The sequence below is a fragment of the Apus apus genome, chromosome 13 (assembly GCF_020740795.1).
Source record: "Apus apus isolate bApuApu2 chromosome 13, bApuApu2.pri.cur, whole genome shotgun sequence".
NCBI lineage: Eukaryota > Metazoa > Chordata > Aves > Apodiformes > Apodidae > Apus > Apus apus.
Window position 1 is genome coordinate 8643179 of NC_067294.1, and position 16898 is coordinate 8660076.

General features: G+C 46.5%; 1 protein-coding gene across 2 annotated transcripts; it reads right to left on the bottom strand.

Annotated features, from left to right (window-relative positions):
• Positions 1-421: 421 nt before the first annotated feature.
• On the bottom strand, positions 422-13543 carry LOC127390021 (serine protease inhibitor Kazal-type 5-like). Of its 2 annotated transcripts, XM_051631145.1 has the most exons (12): positions 13422-13543; positions 12874-12937; positions 11112-11239; positions 10882-10933; positions 8475-8605; positions 7793-7874; positions 7282-7349; positions 6358-6433; positions 4269-4396; positions 3839-3902; positions 1035-1087; positions 422-635 (listed from the first exon to the last, which is right to left on the bottom strand). In XM_051631145.1, the coding sequence occupies exons 1-11, from the start codon at positions 13436-13438 to the stop codon at positions 1082-1084; spliced, it is 816 nt and encodes a 271-aa protein (XP_051487105.1). In that variant the 5' UTR covers positions 13439-13543; the 3' UTR covers positions 422-635; positions 1035-1081. The 2 variants fall into 2 exon arrangements, with proteins under 2 accessions (XP_051487105.1, XP_051487106.1); XM_051631146.1 differs by lacking the exons at positions 3839-3902; positions 4269-4396.
• Between the last annotated feature and the right edge of the window lie 3355 nt (positions 13544-16898).

Genomic DNA, 16898 nt, shown 5'->3' on the forward strand with positions numbered 1-16898 from the left:
CATCAGTTAAAGTGCCAGCCCAATATGCAGGGCCCTTTAAAACCAATTTTCTTCTGTGGGTTTCCAAATGCAAACCAATTAAATATCAAAACAACCCTCTGAGGTAGGCAAGTATCTTTTAATGTTTGTTTCACATGCAAGAGAAAAGGGCTGGAAGGGCAGTGAAGTGATTGACCCCAGACTCCACCATGAGTCAGAGAGAACCTGACTCCTGGTCCCTCCTCACAAAACCCCAGACCAAGCCCTTCCTTTGGTCCAACATCTTCGCTGGGTATTTACAGCAGCTGCTGCACCCCAAGGTGCCCCTGTGCTTGCTCATGGCCTAAGGGGCAGGTGGTATAAAGCCAAAGTGGGGACTCAGATGTCCCTCCCACGAAGCTTAGTGAAGAAAAGTGACATGAAGCTGCTGAGTTATCTTTATTGTAGAAGCACGTTAAAACACAGCGAGGCAGCAGAGACTGCAACGGCACACACGGGGCAGACCTGGAAGACACCACTGGGTCCCCACAGCCCTTCACCCTCCACCTGAGCAAGGACAGGCCCCGGTCACTGCGGGAGGGGATGAAGCAGCTCTGGTAGTCCTGGGAACTTGGCAGCTCCCCTGATGCTCAACATCAACTCTTCCTTTACTTGCCCTAGGGAAACAGGAAGGAGACAGTTTATTGCTGTAGTCCAAGAAAACAAAAGGGACCTGAAAGGACCACAAGGAAACCTCAAAGCTGTGATGCTCCCATGCTCTGTAGGGGTCTGGGCCACCCCTGCCTCCTTGTGATGGGGGACAGCAGCAAGCTGCTCTGTCAACATCCTCCTGGCTCTACAGGGACAGCCTGGCTGAAAAACGAGCCAGGGGAAAGGAGTGCGCAGAGCCCAGCACTTCACTAGGCAATCTGCACATTCCCACAGGCTCAGCCCCACCATCCCAAGATAAGGCCTTTGCCCCAGCTCTGCAGCCCACCTAGACAAGTTTGGACAATCCAACCCTTGTGAAATGCAGCCTCCAGAGGACAGGGGTAACCCACTGCCCCTCCCCGTACCTTTGGTCACAGCTGATCCCTGGTGTTTCCTGGCAGTCTGAACTCCATTACTTCTGGAAAGAAAGAGCAAAAAATAAGCCCATCCCCTAGCATGACCAGTACTTGAACAGTATTAGCACTCCAGCCAGCTCAGCAGCCACACAAACCCACTGCAGCAGAGCCTGGCACCAGCTGGGTAATTTCCACACCTACTACTTAACTGGGAAAGATCCTGCTCTTTTTTCCTCTTTCTGCCACCATAAAGAGAAACATGATAAAAAGAGCATTGTGAGAGTACCAGGACTTACCCATTGCAAACCTGGGAGCTGTTTGATAAGAAATAGATCAAAAAAAGGAGAAACAAGACATCCCTTTTTTTCCTGAGCTATTGACTAACATGGGCAGTCTGGTGACTACCATGTGTGATGTGTGGAAAAACCTTTGAATGAATAAAGAAACCAAGACATGCAGCATTAAAAATGAATGTACTGGAAAGACTTACAATTAGCTCACCCATATGACATAGCAGTGCCAGACCTAGTGGCCAACTACCTCACCAAAACAAATATTTAAAACCAGACTCAGACCTACATTCTTCTGCAGCAAAGTGACATAGGATAAAAGGACGTTGGTTATGGCACAGATCCCCTGGGGAAGGTGGTAAGTGCAGACACTGACCAGCCCAAAGCCCTGGGGACAGGCTCTGCAGGAAGGTTTTCTCCCACAGCACTGCACAGATACACCCTTTGTGTCAGGTCTTTCTCAAACCACACCACTCCCACTCAGTCCTCCCAGCATCCCTCCCCATGGCAATCTGGCCACCAGGCAAGTAGAGTTGCCAGAAACACCTGGAAATCCAGGGGTGAATGTAGACACTGAGCTGCAAAGGAACAAGGCAGCTTGAACACATTTTGCCAGGCAGCTCAGCAACCTCCATGGATAATTTCAAGATAAAACTCTATGAAATATTACATTTTGGGGTAAAAATTTATCATCTTCCTCCAAAGCTTAAAGAGAAGCTTTGCATTTTTGTTTTGCACATTGCAACTCTGTAAAACCATTTCTGATGCCAAAAGCACTGCTGGAGCTGGTTTCCTACATTTTAGTAGCATATATTGAGTGCCTGCATCTTCAGTAGAAAGAAGAATTCATTACACTGTAAGTGACCATAAATTTCAATGCTGAAAACAACATTTCCCTGTACATTGTTATTGTTCATGAACTTCCAACTGAAAAATAGGAAGAGTTTTTGATGGACTCAAAAGGTTTCCAAGGGAAACAGGCTTCCATGAATATCCAGTCTGATTCTTCAGGTGACATAATATGCATAAAAAATAAATTGCTGTGTATGAGGGTTTGTTTGGCTTTTTATCCCCCCAAGGATAAAGTTCATCACTTTCCCTTTTAATTGCACCCAACTCTCCTTGCAACACTTAACATAGCTACAAGCTGACTTTCAGTAAATGGAATGTTTCTCTAATTGCAAAGGCTTTAGAGCTGCAACAGCTTGGTAAAACACAAAACAGTAAGGAATTCCAGACCAGGCAAAGTTTTGGGAGAATCCTCTGTTTTTCAGTTGCCATGGAACACCCAGTTTTGTCTATCTTGGGCAGTGTGAGCAGGTTGGCATAGTTCCTGGTCTCCCTGTGCCCCCAGAATACACAAGCCAACAGTGGGTCCATCACACTAAAGGCTGACACACAAAGGCCTCCAAGTATGATCACAGGCAAAATTTTCTCTCTGCACAATTTCTCCAACTTTAAACAAAGCCAAAAACACTCTGATGCTCTACAGAACAAGGGAAGAAGTGCTGGAATGTTTATTTTGAAAGGTTTTGGGGATCTTGCTGGCATCCTGGCACCAAGCAGAAAGAGGTGTCACATGAAGCTATAGCATCACACAGCAAAGCTCTTCATTGCCTAAGACTCATTGATACTAAATTCATATTCAGAGGCCAAAGCTCCCATCCAAAACTTTACAGAACTCCTCTTTGGCTAGTTCAGTATTTTTATCCTCTTCAGATTGGAAGAAATCTCATTATTTCCCTGGGGATGAAATTTTCAATTCATGCCAACAGAGGACACTCCTGGGTGCTACAGGGCATCTCACACACTCAAGAGACAAACTGGGAGATCCTGGCTGCAAACAAAAGTGCTGGAGACTGACAAGCTTCCACTGGTAAAAGGCAAAGCACAGCTGAGAACTCATTTGCTATACAGGACCACACAAGTTATCAAGGCTCAAGCTCCTTCCCCAACAACTTCATTAACAGTTTTCGTTTCCCAACCATTTCCCAGGTGTTTTGCTAGTCATGTTGCTCTCCTACAAAACAGCCTAAGTAAAACACAGGCACTATGCCCAGGTATATCCCAACACTATGCCAAGGTTATATCCCAACACAAGTTCTCAGCACATCCCACTCCAGGGAAAGAAAATAAAAAAATTAAAGAGGAGATAGAGGGCTCCAGCACCCCTCTGCCCTCCCAGCCCTGCAGGACTCCATGAGCTGACCCTAACAATACCAAAACATAGCTTGAAGAGCAGCCACAGAGCATGGCTTTAATTATCCCATTAGTTCAGCTAACTTGCTCCTTCAGTTAACCTGTTAGTTAATCTGCCTGCAGGGGGGAGGTGCTCACCCCCGGCTACTGCTGAAGAGCCCAGCAGGGCAGCTGGTGCTGACTGCCAACTCCTGCTCATCTTGCACTCTCCATTGTGGCTGCCTGGACCAGCCCTGCCCCAGGCAGAGATGGTGCCAAGAGGGGACTTCCACAAGGGGAAAGGAAAAGCCTGCAGGTCCCCAGCCAGCCTGGCATGCCTCTTACCACTTCAGGGACAGGCTTTCGGCATTCACCTCGATAGCTTATCGTGATGTAGTTTGAAGCTTTCCTGCAAAGGGAGGACAAGACATTGCTCATTATTCACTTGCAATGCCACAGCTCTCTGCCACTGGCATGACAGTCCTCTGTGGGCTCCTTAATACTTTGATGCTACTTCCAACATGATGGCTTTTATTACTCCCCAAACAATCTTGTGATTGGGCAGAGAGGGGCTAGGGGGCTCTGGAAACTTGTGTATCTTAATTAGCTGTCATCACATTAATCTCAAGCATTTTGATCTATGTTTGCTTAACAGCAAAGCACCAAGGACACACTTGATAGTGAGTCATGATATATCAAAACAAACACTGTGCTGCAAAAGACACTCGGGAATGGTGGATTGCCCTGTATTACTGAAATTTCTCCTCCTACTCACATGGCAGCTGAACACAAGTCACATTCATTTTTGTATGTTTTCCCATCAGTGCCACAGACTGGTTGTGAGGATTTGCTGCAGAAAATCCTTCCACCCTTTACCCCGTGCAGAATTCGATCACAGTCCAGCTGAAGAGAGAAAGAAATCACATTTGGTGCTGGTTCACTAGCAAGACCCTTTATGTGACTTGAGAGCACTCACTAAGCAAGCCCTGCCACGAGGCCTCTCTGCTCTGCAGCACATCCATCAACAAGGACAGACTTGTAGGGAGATAGTGTGTCTTATTGGACTGGCCAGACAAGCTTTTGGGAACAGAGCCCACCCAGCCCCATGGCCAGGCACAGACCCACTTCTCTGATCCATCTCAGCACCTTGGTACAGGGCAGGTTTCTCTCTCTCACTGGAGGTCCACAAGATGACCAAAACCAACTGCTACCTGCCTCTAGTCTTCCTGATCGGGGCTTTGATGCTATTTCATTTCCAAGAATCAAGATTAATCCATTGGTCAAAATAAAGGAAAAACCTCCCCAGCCTGAGGGCAGCGTGACATGCAGCACTTCTGACACCCACTGAGTTAAGAGACAAAAGCATATATGAGCAGTCATGACTAATTAAGTGTGCCCTCATTTCCTCTTGAGGATGACAATGGGAACACTCAGACACAGCTTTCCTTACAAACCACACATGACACAACCAGGACAAAGTCCAAGCAGGAGGAGAGGCCTTTGGGGACCCCAAAAAGCCTCTTGCACTTAGGTCTCCACCCTACAAGCACACAGGGGTGAGTGTTTGCAGAGTCACAACAAATTTCAAACAGCAAAGCTCAGAGATACCACAGCCCTAATACACACACAGCCTCTTCTTCAGCCTGGCCACCCACCTCTGTTCCAGGTGCTGGGAAAAAAAAAACAAACACTAAGATAGAGTGACTAATGGGTTCCCATCCTCTTCTCTGGGTGCTATAAAACACGTTGCAACAACTGCAAATGGTGCAACTGGAGAAAAGCTACAGCTGAGACAGAGAACATTTTGCCTCCTGTCCCCCCTGGAGGTGCACCACTTAAATGGTTCAACAGCAGCTCTGTGGGGCAGGAAGCACCATGGGGGAAGTTTCCATGCCAGATGCCTTCCCCTGCACCAGACACTGCTGCCTGCAGTACCACCCCTGTGCCTGCATTACTGCCCAGGGCAGGCAGCCACCCCACTGCAGCCCCACATAACACAGGTCCCAGCAGCATCTGCTCTGGGGAACTGGAGCTGTCTGTGTCAAAACCCATGGGCTGCCCTGGAAAGAGGAGAGCAGCAGATTTGCTCTGTGAATCACCTCTTGTCAGTCAGGCTCATCAGCATCTACTCTTCCTCCAGTGCCACCAGGAAATACCACTAAGCCCTGAAGCAGACTGGTGTTATTATGCCTAATGTTTGCTCTGGAATGCATCAAAATTGCTCTACCTGAACCACCTACTGGGATTTTTAACATAAATATCCCTTTTCTAAAAGCAGTCAGTGACAGAGGCTTCAGAGAGAGTTAAGGCAGCTTGTAGTGAGGTTCCTCCAGCCCCACAGAAACACATTTCCTACCCCTTCCAAACTGTTATTTCAATTACTGTATGCAAATGCTGGAGGAATTAAAACATCAGGTAATTTTTTTAAATCATCCTACCTCTTGACAACACCCTGTGACAGCGAGATCCACAGTTTAGTCACCCTTTTTATAGTAACTTATTTTCTCATATTAATTTCATATTTTCCCATTTTAGCTTACTTAAAGTCAGCACCCCCATAGCTGATGTAACTTCCATAAGGAGTCAAGTCTGGAAGAAAACTGGCTTAGGAGAGTCCCGTATGGGCACATCCAGCCCCACTTCCCTTCCTCTGCTTCAGTGCCAGGTGATACAGGGGCTGCCATCACAGTACAGACGCTTTCACTCATTCAAACCCTTCCAAGGTCACAAGGCTGTCAGAAGCTTTAGGGTCACAGCAGGAAGAGGAGCAGCTGCTGAAAAAGGAGTCAGCAGGGGCTCAGCACCAATAGAGAAGCACCCCAGAAGAGAGGTCCCCATGTCTGAGACACAGGAGGTGGGTTTACCATGTGGTAGGCATCAGGGTCTCTGCTCTGCGCCTCGCGACCAGGTGCTGGGTCACAGTTCCTACCACCCTGTGGTCTGGCAGGGAGAGAGAGGAGAGAGACAGCTCATCACACCATCCCTCCAGAACAGGAGGAGTGGGGTGCAAACCCACCCTCTCCCCCACCAACCCTCCCCAGCTCTCCAGGAGCTGCTTTCACTGTGGCATCCACCCAACACGACAGGAGAGGGTGCGAAGTCCCCCAGCCACCTGCTAACAGGGAGGCAGCTGACAGCAGGACAAGCCTTGCCTTGTGCCTGAGCACATCACCACCCCACAGCTCTGCATCCATGTCTGCTGGTGAACTGGGAGATGAGGGGATTGCACCAGCCAAAAGAAAGAAGTCTCAGAGCATACCAGCAAAGGCTTCAAAAAAACCACAGCAGCTGTGTCCTGCCCAGGTGCAGTAGCTCCAACAAACAGAAGGGCCTGACCAGTGCCCAGGAAGCACACAGAACACCAGGCAGTGCCTCCAAGTCAGCAGGTGAGGACAAGTCAGGGCCAGACAGACAAGTGTGCCCTGCTAGGAGGCAGGGTTTGCTAGGCAAAGGGGTCCTGAGAGGGATTCTGAGTGCAGCAGTCACTGGTGGTTCGTGCTCAGGAAAGTTAAGGTCCAAAAGGAGCAAGGGTTGCATGAGAAATATGTCCAGCTCTGTGTGTCTCTCCCCAGTCATCAGCTTAGCCAGTAGGGAGAAGTGCTGTACTGAGCACCAGTGTCCAATTCTCCATCCCACCTCTTGGTGTGCTACTGAGCCATTCCTGCTCCAATTAACCTCTTAACCATCCCTAGGAAAACACAGGTACGTAGAAATGGACAGAAACCAGTGCCAGGGCCTGTGGGGTGGTCAGGGGGTGCAGCTGCCATCCCAGGTGCTGCTGAACTCACCCTCTGTTTGATGAGAAGGGACGTCTGTCATTCACTCCCTGCTGTGACCCTGAACCACGACAGTTCTTCTGCAAAAGAAGCAGGATCACAATTCAACAGCACAGAAAACACTTTGATACAACCAGAGAAGACAAAAAGCTGAAGCAGATGCTGCCCTCTTCCCGTTCATAGACCCAGGGAATCACTGGGTTGTTCCTGGAGAAGCAGGTTTGATGTTTGCCCCAAATGTTACCATCTGAGGGGTGACAGGAGAGTCTGAATTTGCCCTTTATCTCACCACCAAGAAAGTGGAAGGGAGTGATCTGCCAGCTCCAAACCTGCCCACTCAGTATCCTGCAAATGAGTGAGGCTCTGCCATACAACCTCTTTCTCCCCCATCATTAGCTGGTTCCACCATCCCAAGCCCCATGGTTAGCCCAGGCTGACTAGACAGGCCCTGGCCATCAGCATCCCTCAGACCCTCACCAGCACCTTTCTCTGAGCTCAGGACAGGCTCTAAGCTCCATCTCACCTGTTTTGTACGCTCTGAAGTGACTTGCTTGTTGCGCTGGGAAGTTCCACCAGACTGGCCTCCTCTTTGGGCTTCCTTTTTGCTGGAAGAAGGGGAGAGGAGGAAAAGGGAGCGCTATGGCAGTGTAAGTGCCACCAGCACCCAGGGCTGCCCCGTAAGCCAGCGTCATGCCATTAGGCACCACCTCCTGGTCTGCAGTCCCTGTTCCTGGTGGTCCTCTTCCTACTTCCCACCCCTAAAGGCTTCTCCCTTCTCCTCACCATTCCCACTGTATGCTACATCCTGGATCCAGGTGGCTGTTTTCATATCAGGGCTGCTTCTGCATATGCTCTATGGGAGTAGAGAGAGAGCATCTGGAAGGCAAAGTACACATGTGGGAAACTCCTCAGGAGCTGCCCACATCCCATAGTCCCTTGGGAAAGGAGTTGCTCTCTATCAGCCTCACTTCTCCTCCCCTACTCCATGCTGCTTCTCACCTGCCCCTGGGCCTTTCACACTGAAAAGGAAGTGGGAAAAGGGGCAATGACTGGAGCCTTATTGCCAGAGCATGCCTTAGAGAGCCACTGGGAATCAGGACTCCCTCCCAGGCATTGCCCAGACACAGCTCCACAGGCAGGAGCTGCAGTTTTGCCACAGGAGGTTTCCCCCTTTGCAGTTGTTGCTCAGAAGAAGCTGTACTCACAACTTCTCAGCACACATGAGACATTTGTTGGTGTGCTGCTTGCCAGAGGAGTCCCGAACAGGGTCATTCTCCCTCGTGCAGGACAGTCGTCCACCAGCTTCAAACTCGGAGCGAAACTCACTGCAGTCATCCTGCAGAAAGGAAGCACTGGTTAGGGCACCCTGTCCTCCTTGTCTTATTGATCTGATTCTTAGAAACTTGGGGTTTCCTGCCAGGAAAGCACTGAAGGTTCCCAAATGCCTCACAGGAAAGCCTGGATGTGGGCGAGAGCAGAGGGTGTGCAGTACCAGCCACTCAGCATATAAACAGAGGAGTGAGTCAGAAAAATTATGGGTCTCTCTGCCTGCACTGCACATGTTGGGAGTTTTCTAGTATGGTCCAACTAATTATTATTCTCCTTGTTGGGCCATCCAAAACATGCCAGTGATGTGACCAATAGGGTCATGAAGTCCCTCCCACTTCTCTGGACATCCTTAGTAGACAACTGCAGCTACAGCCTTTTCCCAGGTCATAGCTCAGATAATAATTTCATTTACAAAGTAATTAATACCCCTGAAACCAACCACACTTTAGGACATGTCAATCAAGAAGCAGCAGTTAAAACACAAAAGCACAATGCAAACACTTAATAGTCCACAAGCAGTGGAAGGTTGTTTGGAGAGTGAGTTATTGATTTGTTCCCTGTTCAAAATCACTGTAGAGAAACCATGTTCATTTGACCCTGTTGTATAACATGAATGTAAACATACAGTTTCCCTAATTTCAACTGCTTCAGACACTGCCATAGCTGATTCCTAACAGCAAGCACAGAGGATAAGTAACTGGGTCGCACTTACCCTTTATTTTCTACAAAAAGGTTTGAGCACTTGCCATTTTCTGCCCATTTTATGCCTTTTTAGCCTTGGCTACCTTGCAGGTCACTGGCCTCATCTTTTGCTTCAGCCAGAAGTTTCCAGCACCTCATCCTCCCTGCCAAGGCAGGATTTCCCTAACACTGAGTGCTGCATCCAACCCAGGACACCTCAGCCTTGCTACTGGACTAATGCTGGCAAAAGGCTCAGAGTACAAAGCCCTGCATTTCCTTGGAGTCAAACCAGTCAAGGGTAGGAAAGACCTGACCAGCAGGGATGAGTCCACACCTGCTGCACTTGCAGCCACTGTGCATTGCTCCCATCAGAAAGAAATGTCACACCCCACCTCAGAGGGGCTCCCCAAGAGCCTCACAGCTTCTCCCCACCACAAACACGTGCCCACCCCCTGGGAAGCTCAGGGGATGCTTCCCTCCTCAGCAAGCCCAGGAAAGCTCTCCCTTTGCGCTTCATTCCCTGGCACAAGCCCAGCTCAGCACCCCAGTGCTCTGCCTCCAAGACAGATCTGCCTCCCCCTAGTAGTTTCTTCTCTAGTCATCTCCCTTTGAACTAGCATTTCTGGAGCTCTTCCTGACCTCTGCTGCAAAAATCTCACCAAGTACACCCAAGACTTGCATTTGCCTTTTTCATGGCCTGTCACATCCCTGAACCACTAATGAATGCAGGGCTTTCTTATCCTTTGTCACTTCCAACCGACAAGCAGGAATTCATGTTAATCACTGACTGTGTGATCTTGCACTGTTATTACATTTTATCTTGTTTCTATTAGTCCAGGCCTCGACACTATCCAATTAGTCCTGAGTGATCTGCTGATCCTCCTCTGCTGATTCTGCCTCCCAGCTTTGCCATCAGCAAATTTCACTTATGCATCTTTTTTTTGTGTGTCAGTCATTAGGAAAAGCACTGAAACAGTATTATCCTCAAGACTGAGGCTTAAGGGGACCACACCAGTCCCTGCCACAGCAGAAATCAAAAGGCAAATGTCAGAAAGGGACCTTTTTCCCCCCCTCTTACAAAGCTGCTTTCATCAGAAAAGCATCAGTGCACAGGTGGCTGCAGGGTGAAAAGGTGAGGGTGGCAGACAGCAGCACCTTGAGAACAGAGTTTCCAACAAAGAAAGCTAAAACTAAGGTCCATGGCAACAGGACAGGGCTAGCTCTCCTCCCAGAACACGATCTCTTGAGCTTATCAGAGCTCAGATTTAGAGCTTCTCACCCAAATATTTTTTTAACCTAATTAACACCCTCAGCAGCATTGGCTTATCCACCCTTGAGCCAGGTTTCAGAACAGGGCAGCACAGCCGGTTTCCAATTCTGGTGGGATTTGTCTGTCATAAAATAGATCATAACATTCAGGCACAAGTTGTTCACTTGGGAGATTCAAGAGCATGAACAAGAAATACGGAGGGAAAGGAAAGTGGATCTCAAAATTAAATCAGTGGAGACAGAGCAACTGGGTAGAATAAAGCTGCCTTTTCTTTATCTTGGGTGAAAATCCAATAAAGTTTTATATTGACCTGCCTAATACTTTAATCTCACCTTATTTTTTCCTTGTCTGTTTTTAGATAACTTCCACTTATTCTCCCTTTTGCTGGAAGAGAAGCAAGATGATAAAGTGAATATCACGGTGCTCCAGGGTGCAAGAGGTTTCCCTGCCACCAGCTGCATGAGGGGGAATGATCCCATCCACTGACACCAGAGCAGCTGGGTGGCTCCAGCAGCCACTTTCCCAAACAGAAAAAAAAGCAGGCATTTTTTCCTCTACTCACAACTTCTCTGCACACATGATACACTTATTGCTGTGCTGCTTCCCAGAGGAATCCCGGACAGGGTCATTTTCTCTGGTGCAGGAAAGTTTTCCTCTCCTGAAGAGATCCCGAAACTCTTGGCACTCATCCTGTGGAAATGCCAAGAGCACAGGCTGACACAGATACACTGACACACACACACATCTCCCACAGACCCACACAGGATTTTCCACCCAATGAATTACATTTCAGATGATATTTTGCTTCCTTGAGGGGGAACTCAGTGGAAAACTATAGTATGCCTGGCGTGTTCTCTTGAACCACAGCATGCAACGTAAACAAATATGCAGGTTTAGATGGGCAGATTTGTCTCTTGCATCCCAGGCAGCCTTACTTCTAATTCTAATAGATAAGACATGCAAGAGCCTGCTCAAAGGCACTAAGTATAAGCATTCACAATTTCTCAGTGAATTTTGAATGAGGAAGTCAGTTTGCCCATCTCATGACAGAACACACCACCAAGAATTTTAAAATCCATGCACAGTAAAAAGATGAAGCTGCAGGGATTAAAAATAAATCCTTACACATCTCACATTCCCAGGTATGCTAGAGTAAGAGGTGAGCATCTTTACTTTCCACTTAACATGATGTTAGGTGTTAACTGAACTAAAGCAATCTATTTCAAAAAAGGCTTTTGTAGCAAAACTGGCTTAAGCATTTCAGCTTGGTCTTACTTTCCTCTGAAAAGCTTTTCTATAACTTTCAGGACACAAAAGCAGGTTTGTAGCATATGAAACAAGCTACATGTGAAGCTTTTAGGTTGTTGTATGCAGCACATTTAAGGTTATTTGCCAAGGGATCTGTAATACATTTCCCACACCCCAAACCCCTTACCCAGGGTAGAGGGGATGGTTTGATAACTTATCCCAGCTCTACAGTTGGGAAAGCCAAGCCTAGAAAATTACTTTCCAAAAATCTGACAGAAAATCTATGGTTGAACAAAGAAATTCAGAGTAGGTCTCTTCCTCACACTGAAACTGTCCCTCTGCCTTCAGGACCACACTTTTGTGAGTCAAGTGTTTAAAAAAGATCTCCCTTAGGAAAGGTATACTTTACAAAGCCTTTAAATTGTCCAGACATCCAAGAGCTGGAAAGCTATCCCACTTAACCAGATGTAAAAAAACCAAATCACTGCAACCAACACTATTTGATGGAAACCAATTCACTCCTATCTAGGAGAAAAACCTAAGGCTCAAAAAGACAACATGAAGACCTGCTATCTAGAAAAACAGTAATGGGTAAAACAAGCCAGGTGTATCAACAAGATAAACAAGGGACAATTAGAGCCAGCCAGCTCCCACACCCTGCCCTAGTCACAGCTCACATGCACCATCATTGCTATTAATTACTCATCAGATGCTAATGGTGTACCTTATAAACAAGGAGGTATTCTCCTTGGCCTGTACCCTGGGTCAGGCCCAGAACATACATGCCATGTTGCTATTTGCCTGACAGAGACTGGATTGCCAGGGGGGAGCCACAAGTTTTGGTTTCTTTCATGCTCATGGACAGCACAAAGCCTCCTGCTACTTCAGAGCCTCCTGCCCAGACAGAGCACATTTGCCCTTCCCACATCACAGGCACATCTTCGGGCCCTTCCTCACACAGCAGACAAGGAAAGGAGCTCGGGGAGCAGATCAGAGGCAGACCATGCAATGTCACAGCATCATCCTGCTCCCAGCATGCTACCAAAGCCAGTTGGATCAGCAATGCTTCACCTCACCTCTCCCAGGGAGTTCACGTTCCTGTTCACCTCTCCACCACTCCCTTTGTTTGACTCTCTTTCCCTGCAAGAAAAGGAGGCAGGAGTGACAGAGCAGTGTACAGTCCTCAGACATCAAGCCAAAGTAAGCAGTGATTAAAGGTCCATCTGCCAACCCCACCTCCCCATTGTGCAAGGCAGCAGCACCAACAGCACCAGGGCTCAGGCTCTGCAAAGACATGTTTGGGATATTCAGATGTCTGCACTGGGGACATTTGGCCATCCTTTCCCTCCAACACCCAGATGTTTCCATCCTCTTAAATGCCATCTATGGAAACATGATACTAACTTCACATGTTTTCCCCCAGGATTTGCTCTTCACACCCCATGGTGTGTCCTCCCGAGTGATGAGCTGGAGACAGCTACTGGGTTCACAGGTTTGCTGAAAAACTACAAACTGGTCTGTCTGGCCCAGGGCAATTTTACACCACAGAGGCACCTGATAGTGGTGGGCTCATCACTATGGGAGGAAAGGACATGCTACAGATGGGCGGGTGGCTGATACTCACAGCAGCCTTTGGCACATCGTGCACTTGTTGAGGTCAGCTTTGCCATCTGGGCTGTTGACAGGTTCCCTGTTGGGGGGACAGGAAAACTTCCCACTGCGCAGAAGGGACCAAATTTTCGTGCAGTCACTCTGAAAAGCAGAGATGAGGACAATCAGTGGAGACTCCCTCAGAGGCCATCAAAATCCTGAGAACAGTTTGTTCCCATTTTTTGGGTGGGCTACATGCTCTGGACAGCAATAGTTTGTTCACACCAGGCCTGAGGCTACCACACTCCTCACCTCCATCCCTCACCACACCACATGTGGCACAGGCTGCACCCAGAACCACACTTGTGGATCCTCAGGCAGAGAAGACAACAAGGAAGTTCAAAACCTCCTGCAAGGGCCATTATTCATGGAAAAAGGAATACATCTTTAATTTGCATACAGCAGCAAATTGCTATCCACTGCAGGGGAAGACTCTATTGTTAAAGCTAGTCAAGAGTGGAAAATGCAGCCCTGAAGTGCCAGTGGGATGCAAGAGTAATGAATCAACCAGGGTGACTGAAGAGCGATTCAGGTGCAAGGCTGAAGCACAGAAAAGCACAATCCTCTTAGGAAGCAGAGCAGTAATATTGTGAAATGCTGCAGCAACCAATTGCCTCTTCTGCTGGGTAACTGAAATGCAGACTAGGGAGAGTCAATGAACCATTTAGTTATTTTTGACTACTATGTTTTCCAAAAGGGTCTTTACTAAGGAGAGACAAGCTTGCTTGATTAAAACATGAACTGAGCTGCCTTCGCACAGTCATTGAATCAAATAATTTTCTGAGACTCAAAGGACTTGCTTTAATTCTTTTAATTATCAAACTCTGGAATTATCTGAAGCAGGGGTTTCTCCTGGATCAGAAACAAAACTCTGAAATATCATTAGAAATATAATTTGTGCCATTTCTATCTTCATCTCATGAGATTTCCAGCCCAGAGCTGCTCAGATACGTGCTCAGCATAGCACACCAAATGTACATTGGCAGCTAGAGCCATCGCTGTATTACAAAATTATTGTCTCTAAGCATGGAGAAATTTGCTGCTTTTTCCACCACTGAAAAGGCATTATGATATCCAAGTATAGTCTGCCTAAATGACTTTGCTCAGAGCATGCATTAAGCTGTATAGCTGACAAAACAAACACAGTATCAGGATAGAAAAGGTTGGACTTGCCTTTGTCAAAGCCTGGCTGGCAACATCTGTGACAAAAAAAAACAACAAAACAAAACAACAATGAAACTACACATAAAACTTTGAAGGGAAAAATCACAAACTAAAAGCATTTCATTAAAATACTTGTAGTTTCCTAATGCACCAAAATATTTCTTTATAAAAGCTAATCAAATGCATTATCGTCCATGGACAGAAAGGACAGGGCACTGGAGACTCTATAGAAAGCTGAACTTAGTCATTCAAGTGCAAAAACATCCATTTTTTGCATTTTTGTGCCCTCTGTGTTACTTTTCTGTGTTACTTTTCTCAGCATCCAAGTTTCAAGAATGATTCAATAACTGTTTATTATCCTACCCCACTGCCTTGGTAGTGGTTTCAACCTTACCCAAAGGTTTCTGACTTTTTAAATATTTTATTACAATTGGGGTACCAGAGCTAGCCCACAATATAATTGTTTATTCCAACCTTCAAACTCCTCTTCCAAGCCCATTCCATTTGCAGTGCTTCACACAAATCACCCATGAGTCACCAGGTGGGTAGCTGGTGTACATTTCCTTCTACTAAGCCCCTCAGAGCTGTTAAAATACATTTCATGCTTTTCCTCTTACATCACGAGTGACATCACAGGGAACCATCAAGAAATCCGCCATTAGCACTTTTTCAATAAAAATAGGCAGTAAAATGAATGATCATTATACATCAAGCCTAAACCCCTGCCCAAGTATCTCTACTCTAGCTATGTGAAAATGCATCCCCCCAGTGTTGACAAGAAATCCCTATTTTTCTGAATTTACCAAAAATTTGTATTACACTTTTGTCCAAAGTCAAGCTTTTCACACAAAAATTCAGTCTGGCTGGAAATTTTTATTCCTCCACTTTGACAATTGGGACTTCGGTGGTTTTTTCCTAAACTGCTAATTCCACTAAAAATATACATTCACTGATCAGTGGAACTTCACCATTTCCATATGGGAGAGAAAAAGCCTTTCACAAGAATGTGCTATATCAAATCAATACAAATAGTACAATTGACAGAAAGGCCTTCTGGTTATGCCACTAAGCTTTTTAAAGAACAAGAGCTCTCAAATCCTCTCTCTCACTGTCCTTATGGGACCTCCCAGGCTGTGTCCTCTGTCAGTCCCAGATTTCAGCACAGAGAACATCAGAAGTTACTAACCTGAGAAGAAGCAGAAAAATGCCAGAGCAAGGACCACCGAGGCACCTTCTGTTTTCATGGTGAGGGTGGCAGCTGTTTGCTTGTGTTGACTCTATTAGTGCATTGCTCAATGAAACCCAAAGAAAGGGCTCAGGTCAGATCACATATATATAGATGACCAGATTCTCCGCCTTCCTTATGACATAATCTACCCAAGAACCATCATTAGCTACCAAAACCAGTTTGATGACAGTAGCTCTAAATTCTAATGGTCCCATTAACACAATTAATTTCCATAAAGATGGGACATATTTAAGTCACTCCCTGTATTTTGTTAAGGTAAGAAAATTATAAATGGATCACTTCAGTCTCCCCACTCAGCTGGGGGAAATCTTTCCCTCTCCAGGGTGGTTTGTAAGACAGAGGTACCTCAGTCAGTACATCCCTAATACCCTTCATATCTCAACAAAATAGCTGAAAGTTTTATTTTAATAACAGGCCAACACAGCTCAGCTCAGGTATGAACCCCTGTAATAAATTGCTGCCACACATTTCCCAGATCAGAGCCGTTGCTGGTGTGCACAGCTGGACCCAAAGCCTAATAAGTAGAGTCCTAATGTAGTGTGTGGTCATTCCTAACTCTGTTTTCAACTTCAAGCAAAAAAAAAAAGTGCATGTTCACAGTGGATAGTTTGGAAGAGAACAGCCTGAGGCCATACAGATGGTTCATGGCAGCTCTGAAGAGCATTTTGTATGCATATTTGGGCATGGAATTAGAGGGAGGCCAACAGTTTATTGATAAATCCTTGAGAGAGATTAAAAAACCCAGACTAGAAAAAGCAAAAAAAAAAAAAGATTATACAGTAGTTTAAAAATAGATAGAGCTGAAAATCTACATGAAGGACAAAACCAAAAGACATTCATTGTTACTGAGGTGTTTTCCCATGAGTCAGCCATGAGGTGGCAGGGTCTGGGAAGTGGAGGTACATTTGTAAAGGGGTTTTGATTTAAAAATATTACTCCAAAACTTCTACTCCTATAGAGAAGTGAAACAATTCACTGATTTAAGACATCTGGCTGACCATCCTGCTCCTGAAGGATGGTCTGACCAGACCTGGTCAG

Coding starts and splice junctions, on each gene's coding strand:
- LOC127390021 (XM_051631145.1), bottom strand. Junction 10,934..11,111: donor ATCATGTGTGCAGAGAAGTT/GTGAGTAGAGGA, acceptor CTTCTCTTCCAG/CAAAAGGGAGAATAAGTGGA. Junction 8,606..10,881: donor ACAGACAAGGAAAAAATAAG/GTGAGATTAAAG, acceptor TCCTTTCTGCAG/GATGACTGCAGTGAGTTTCG.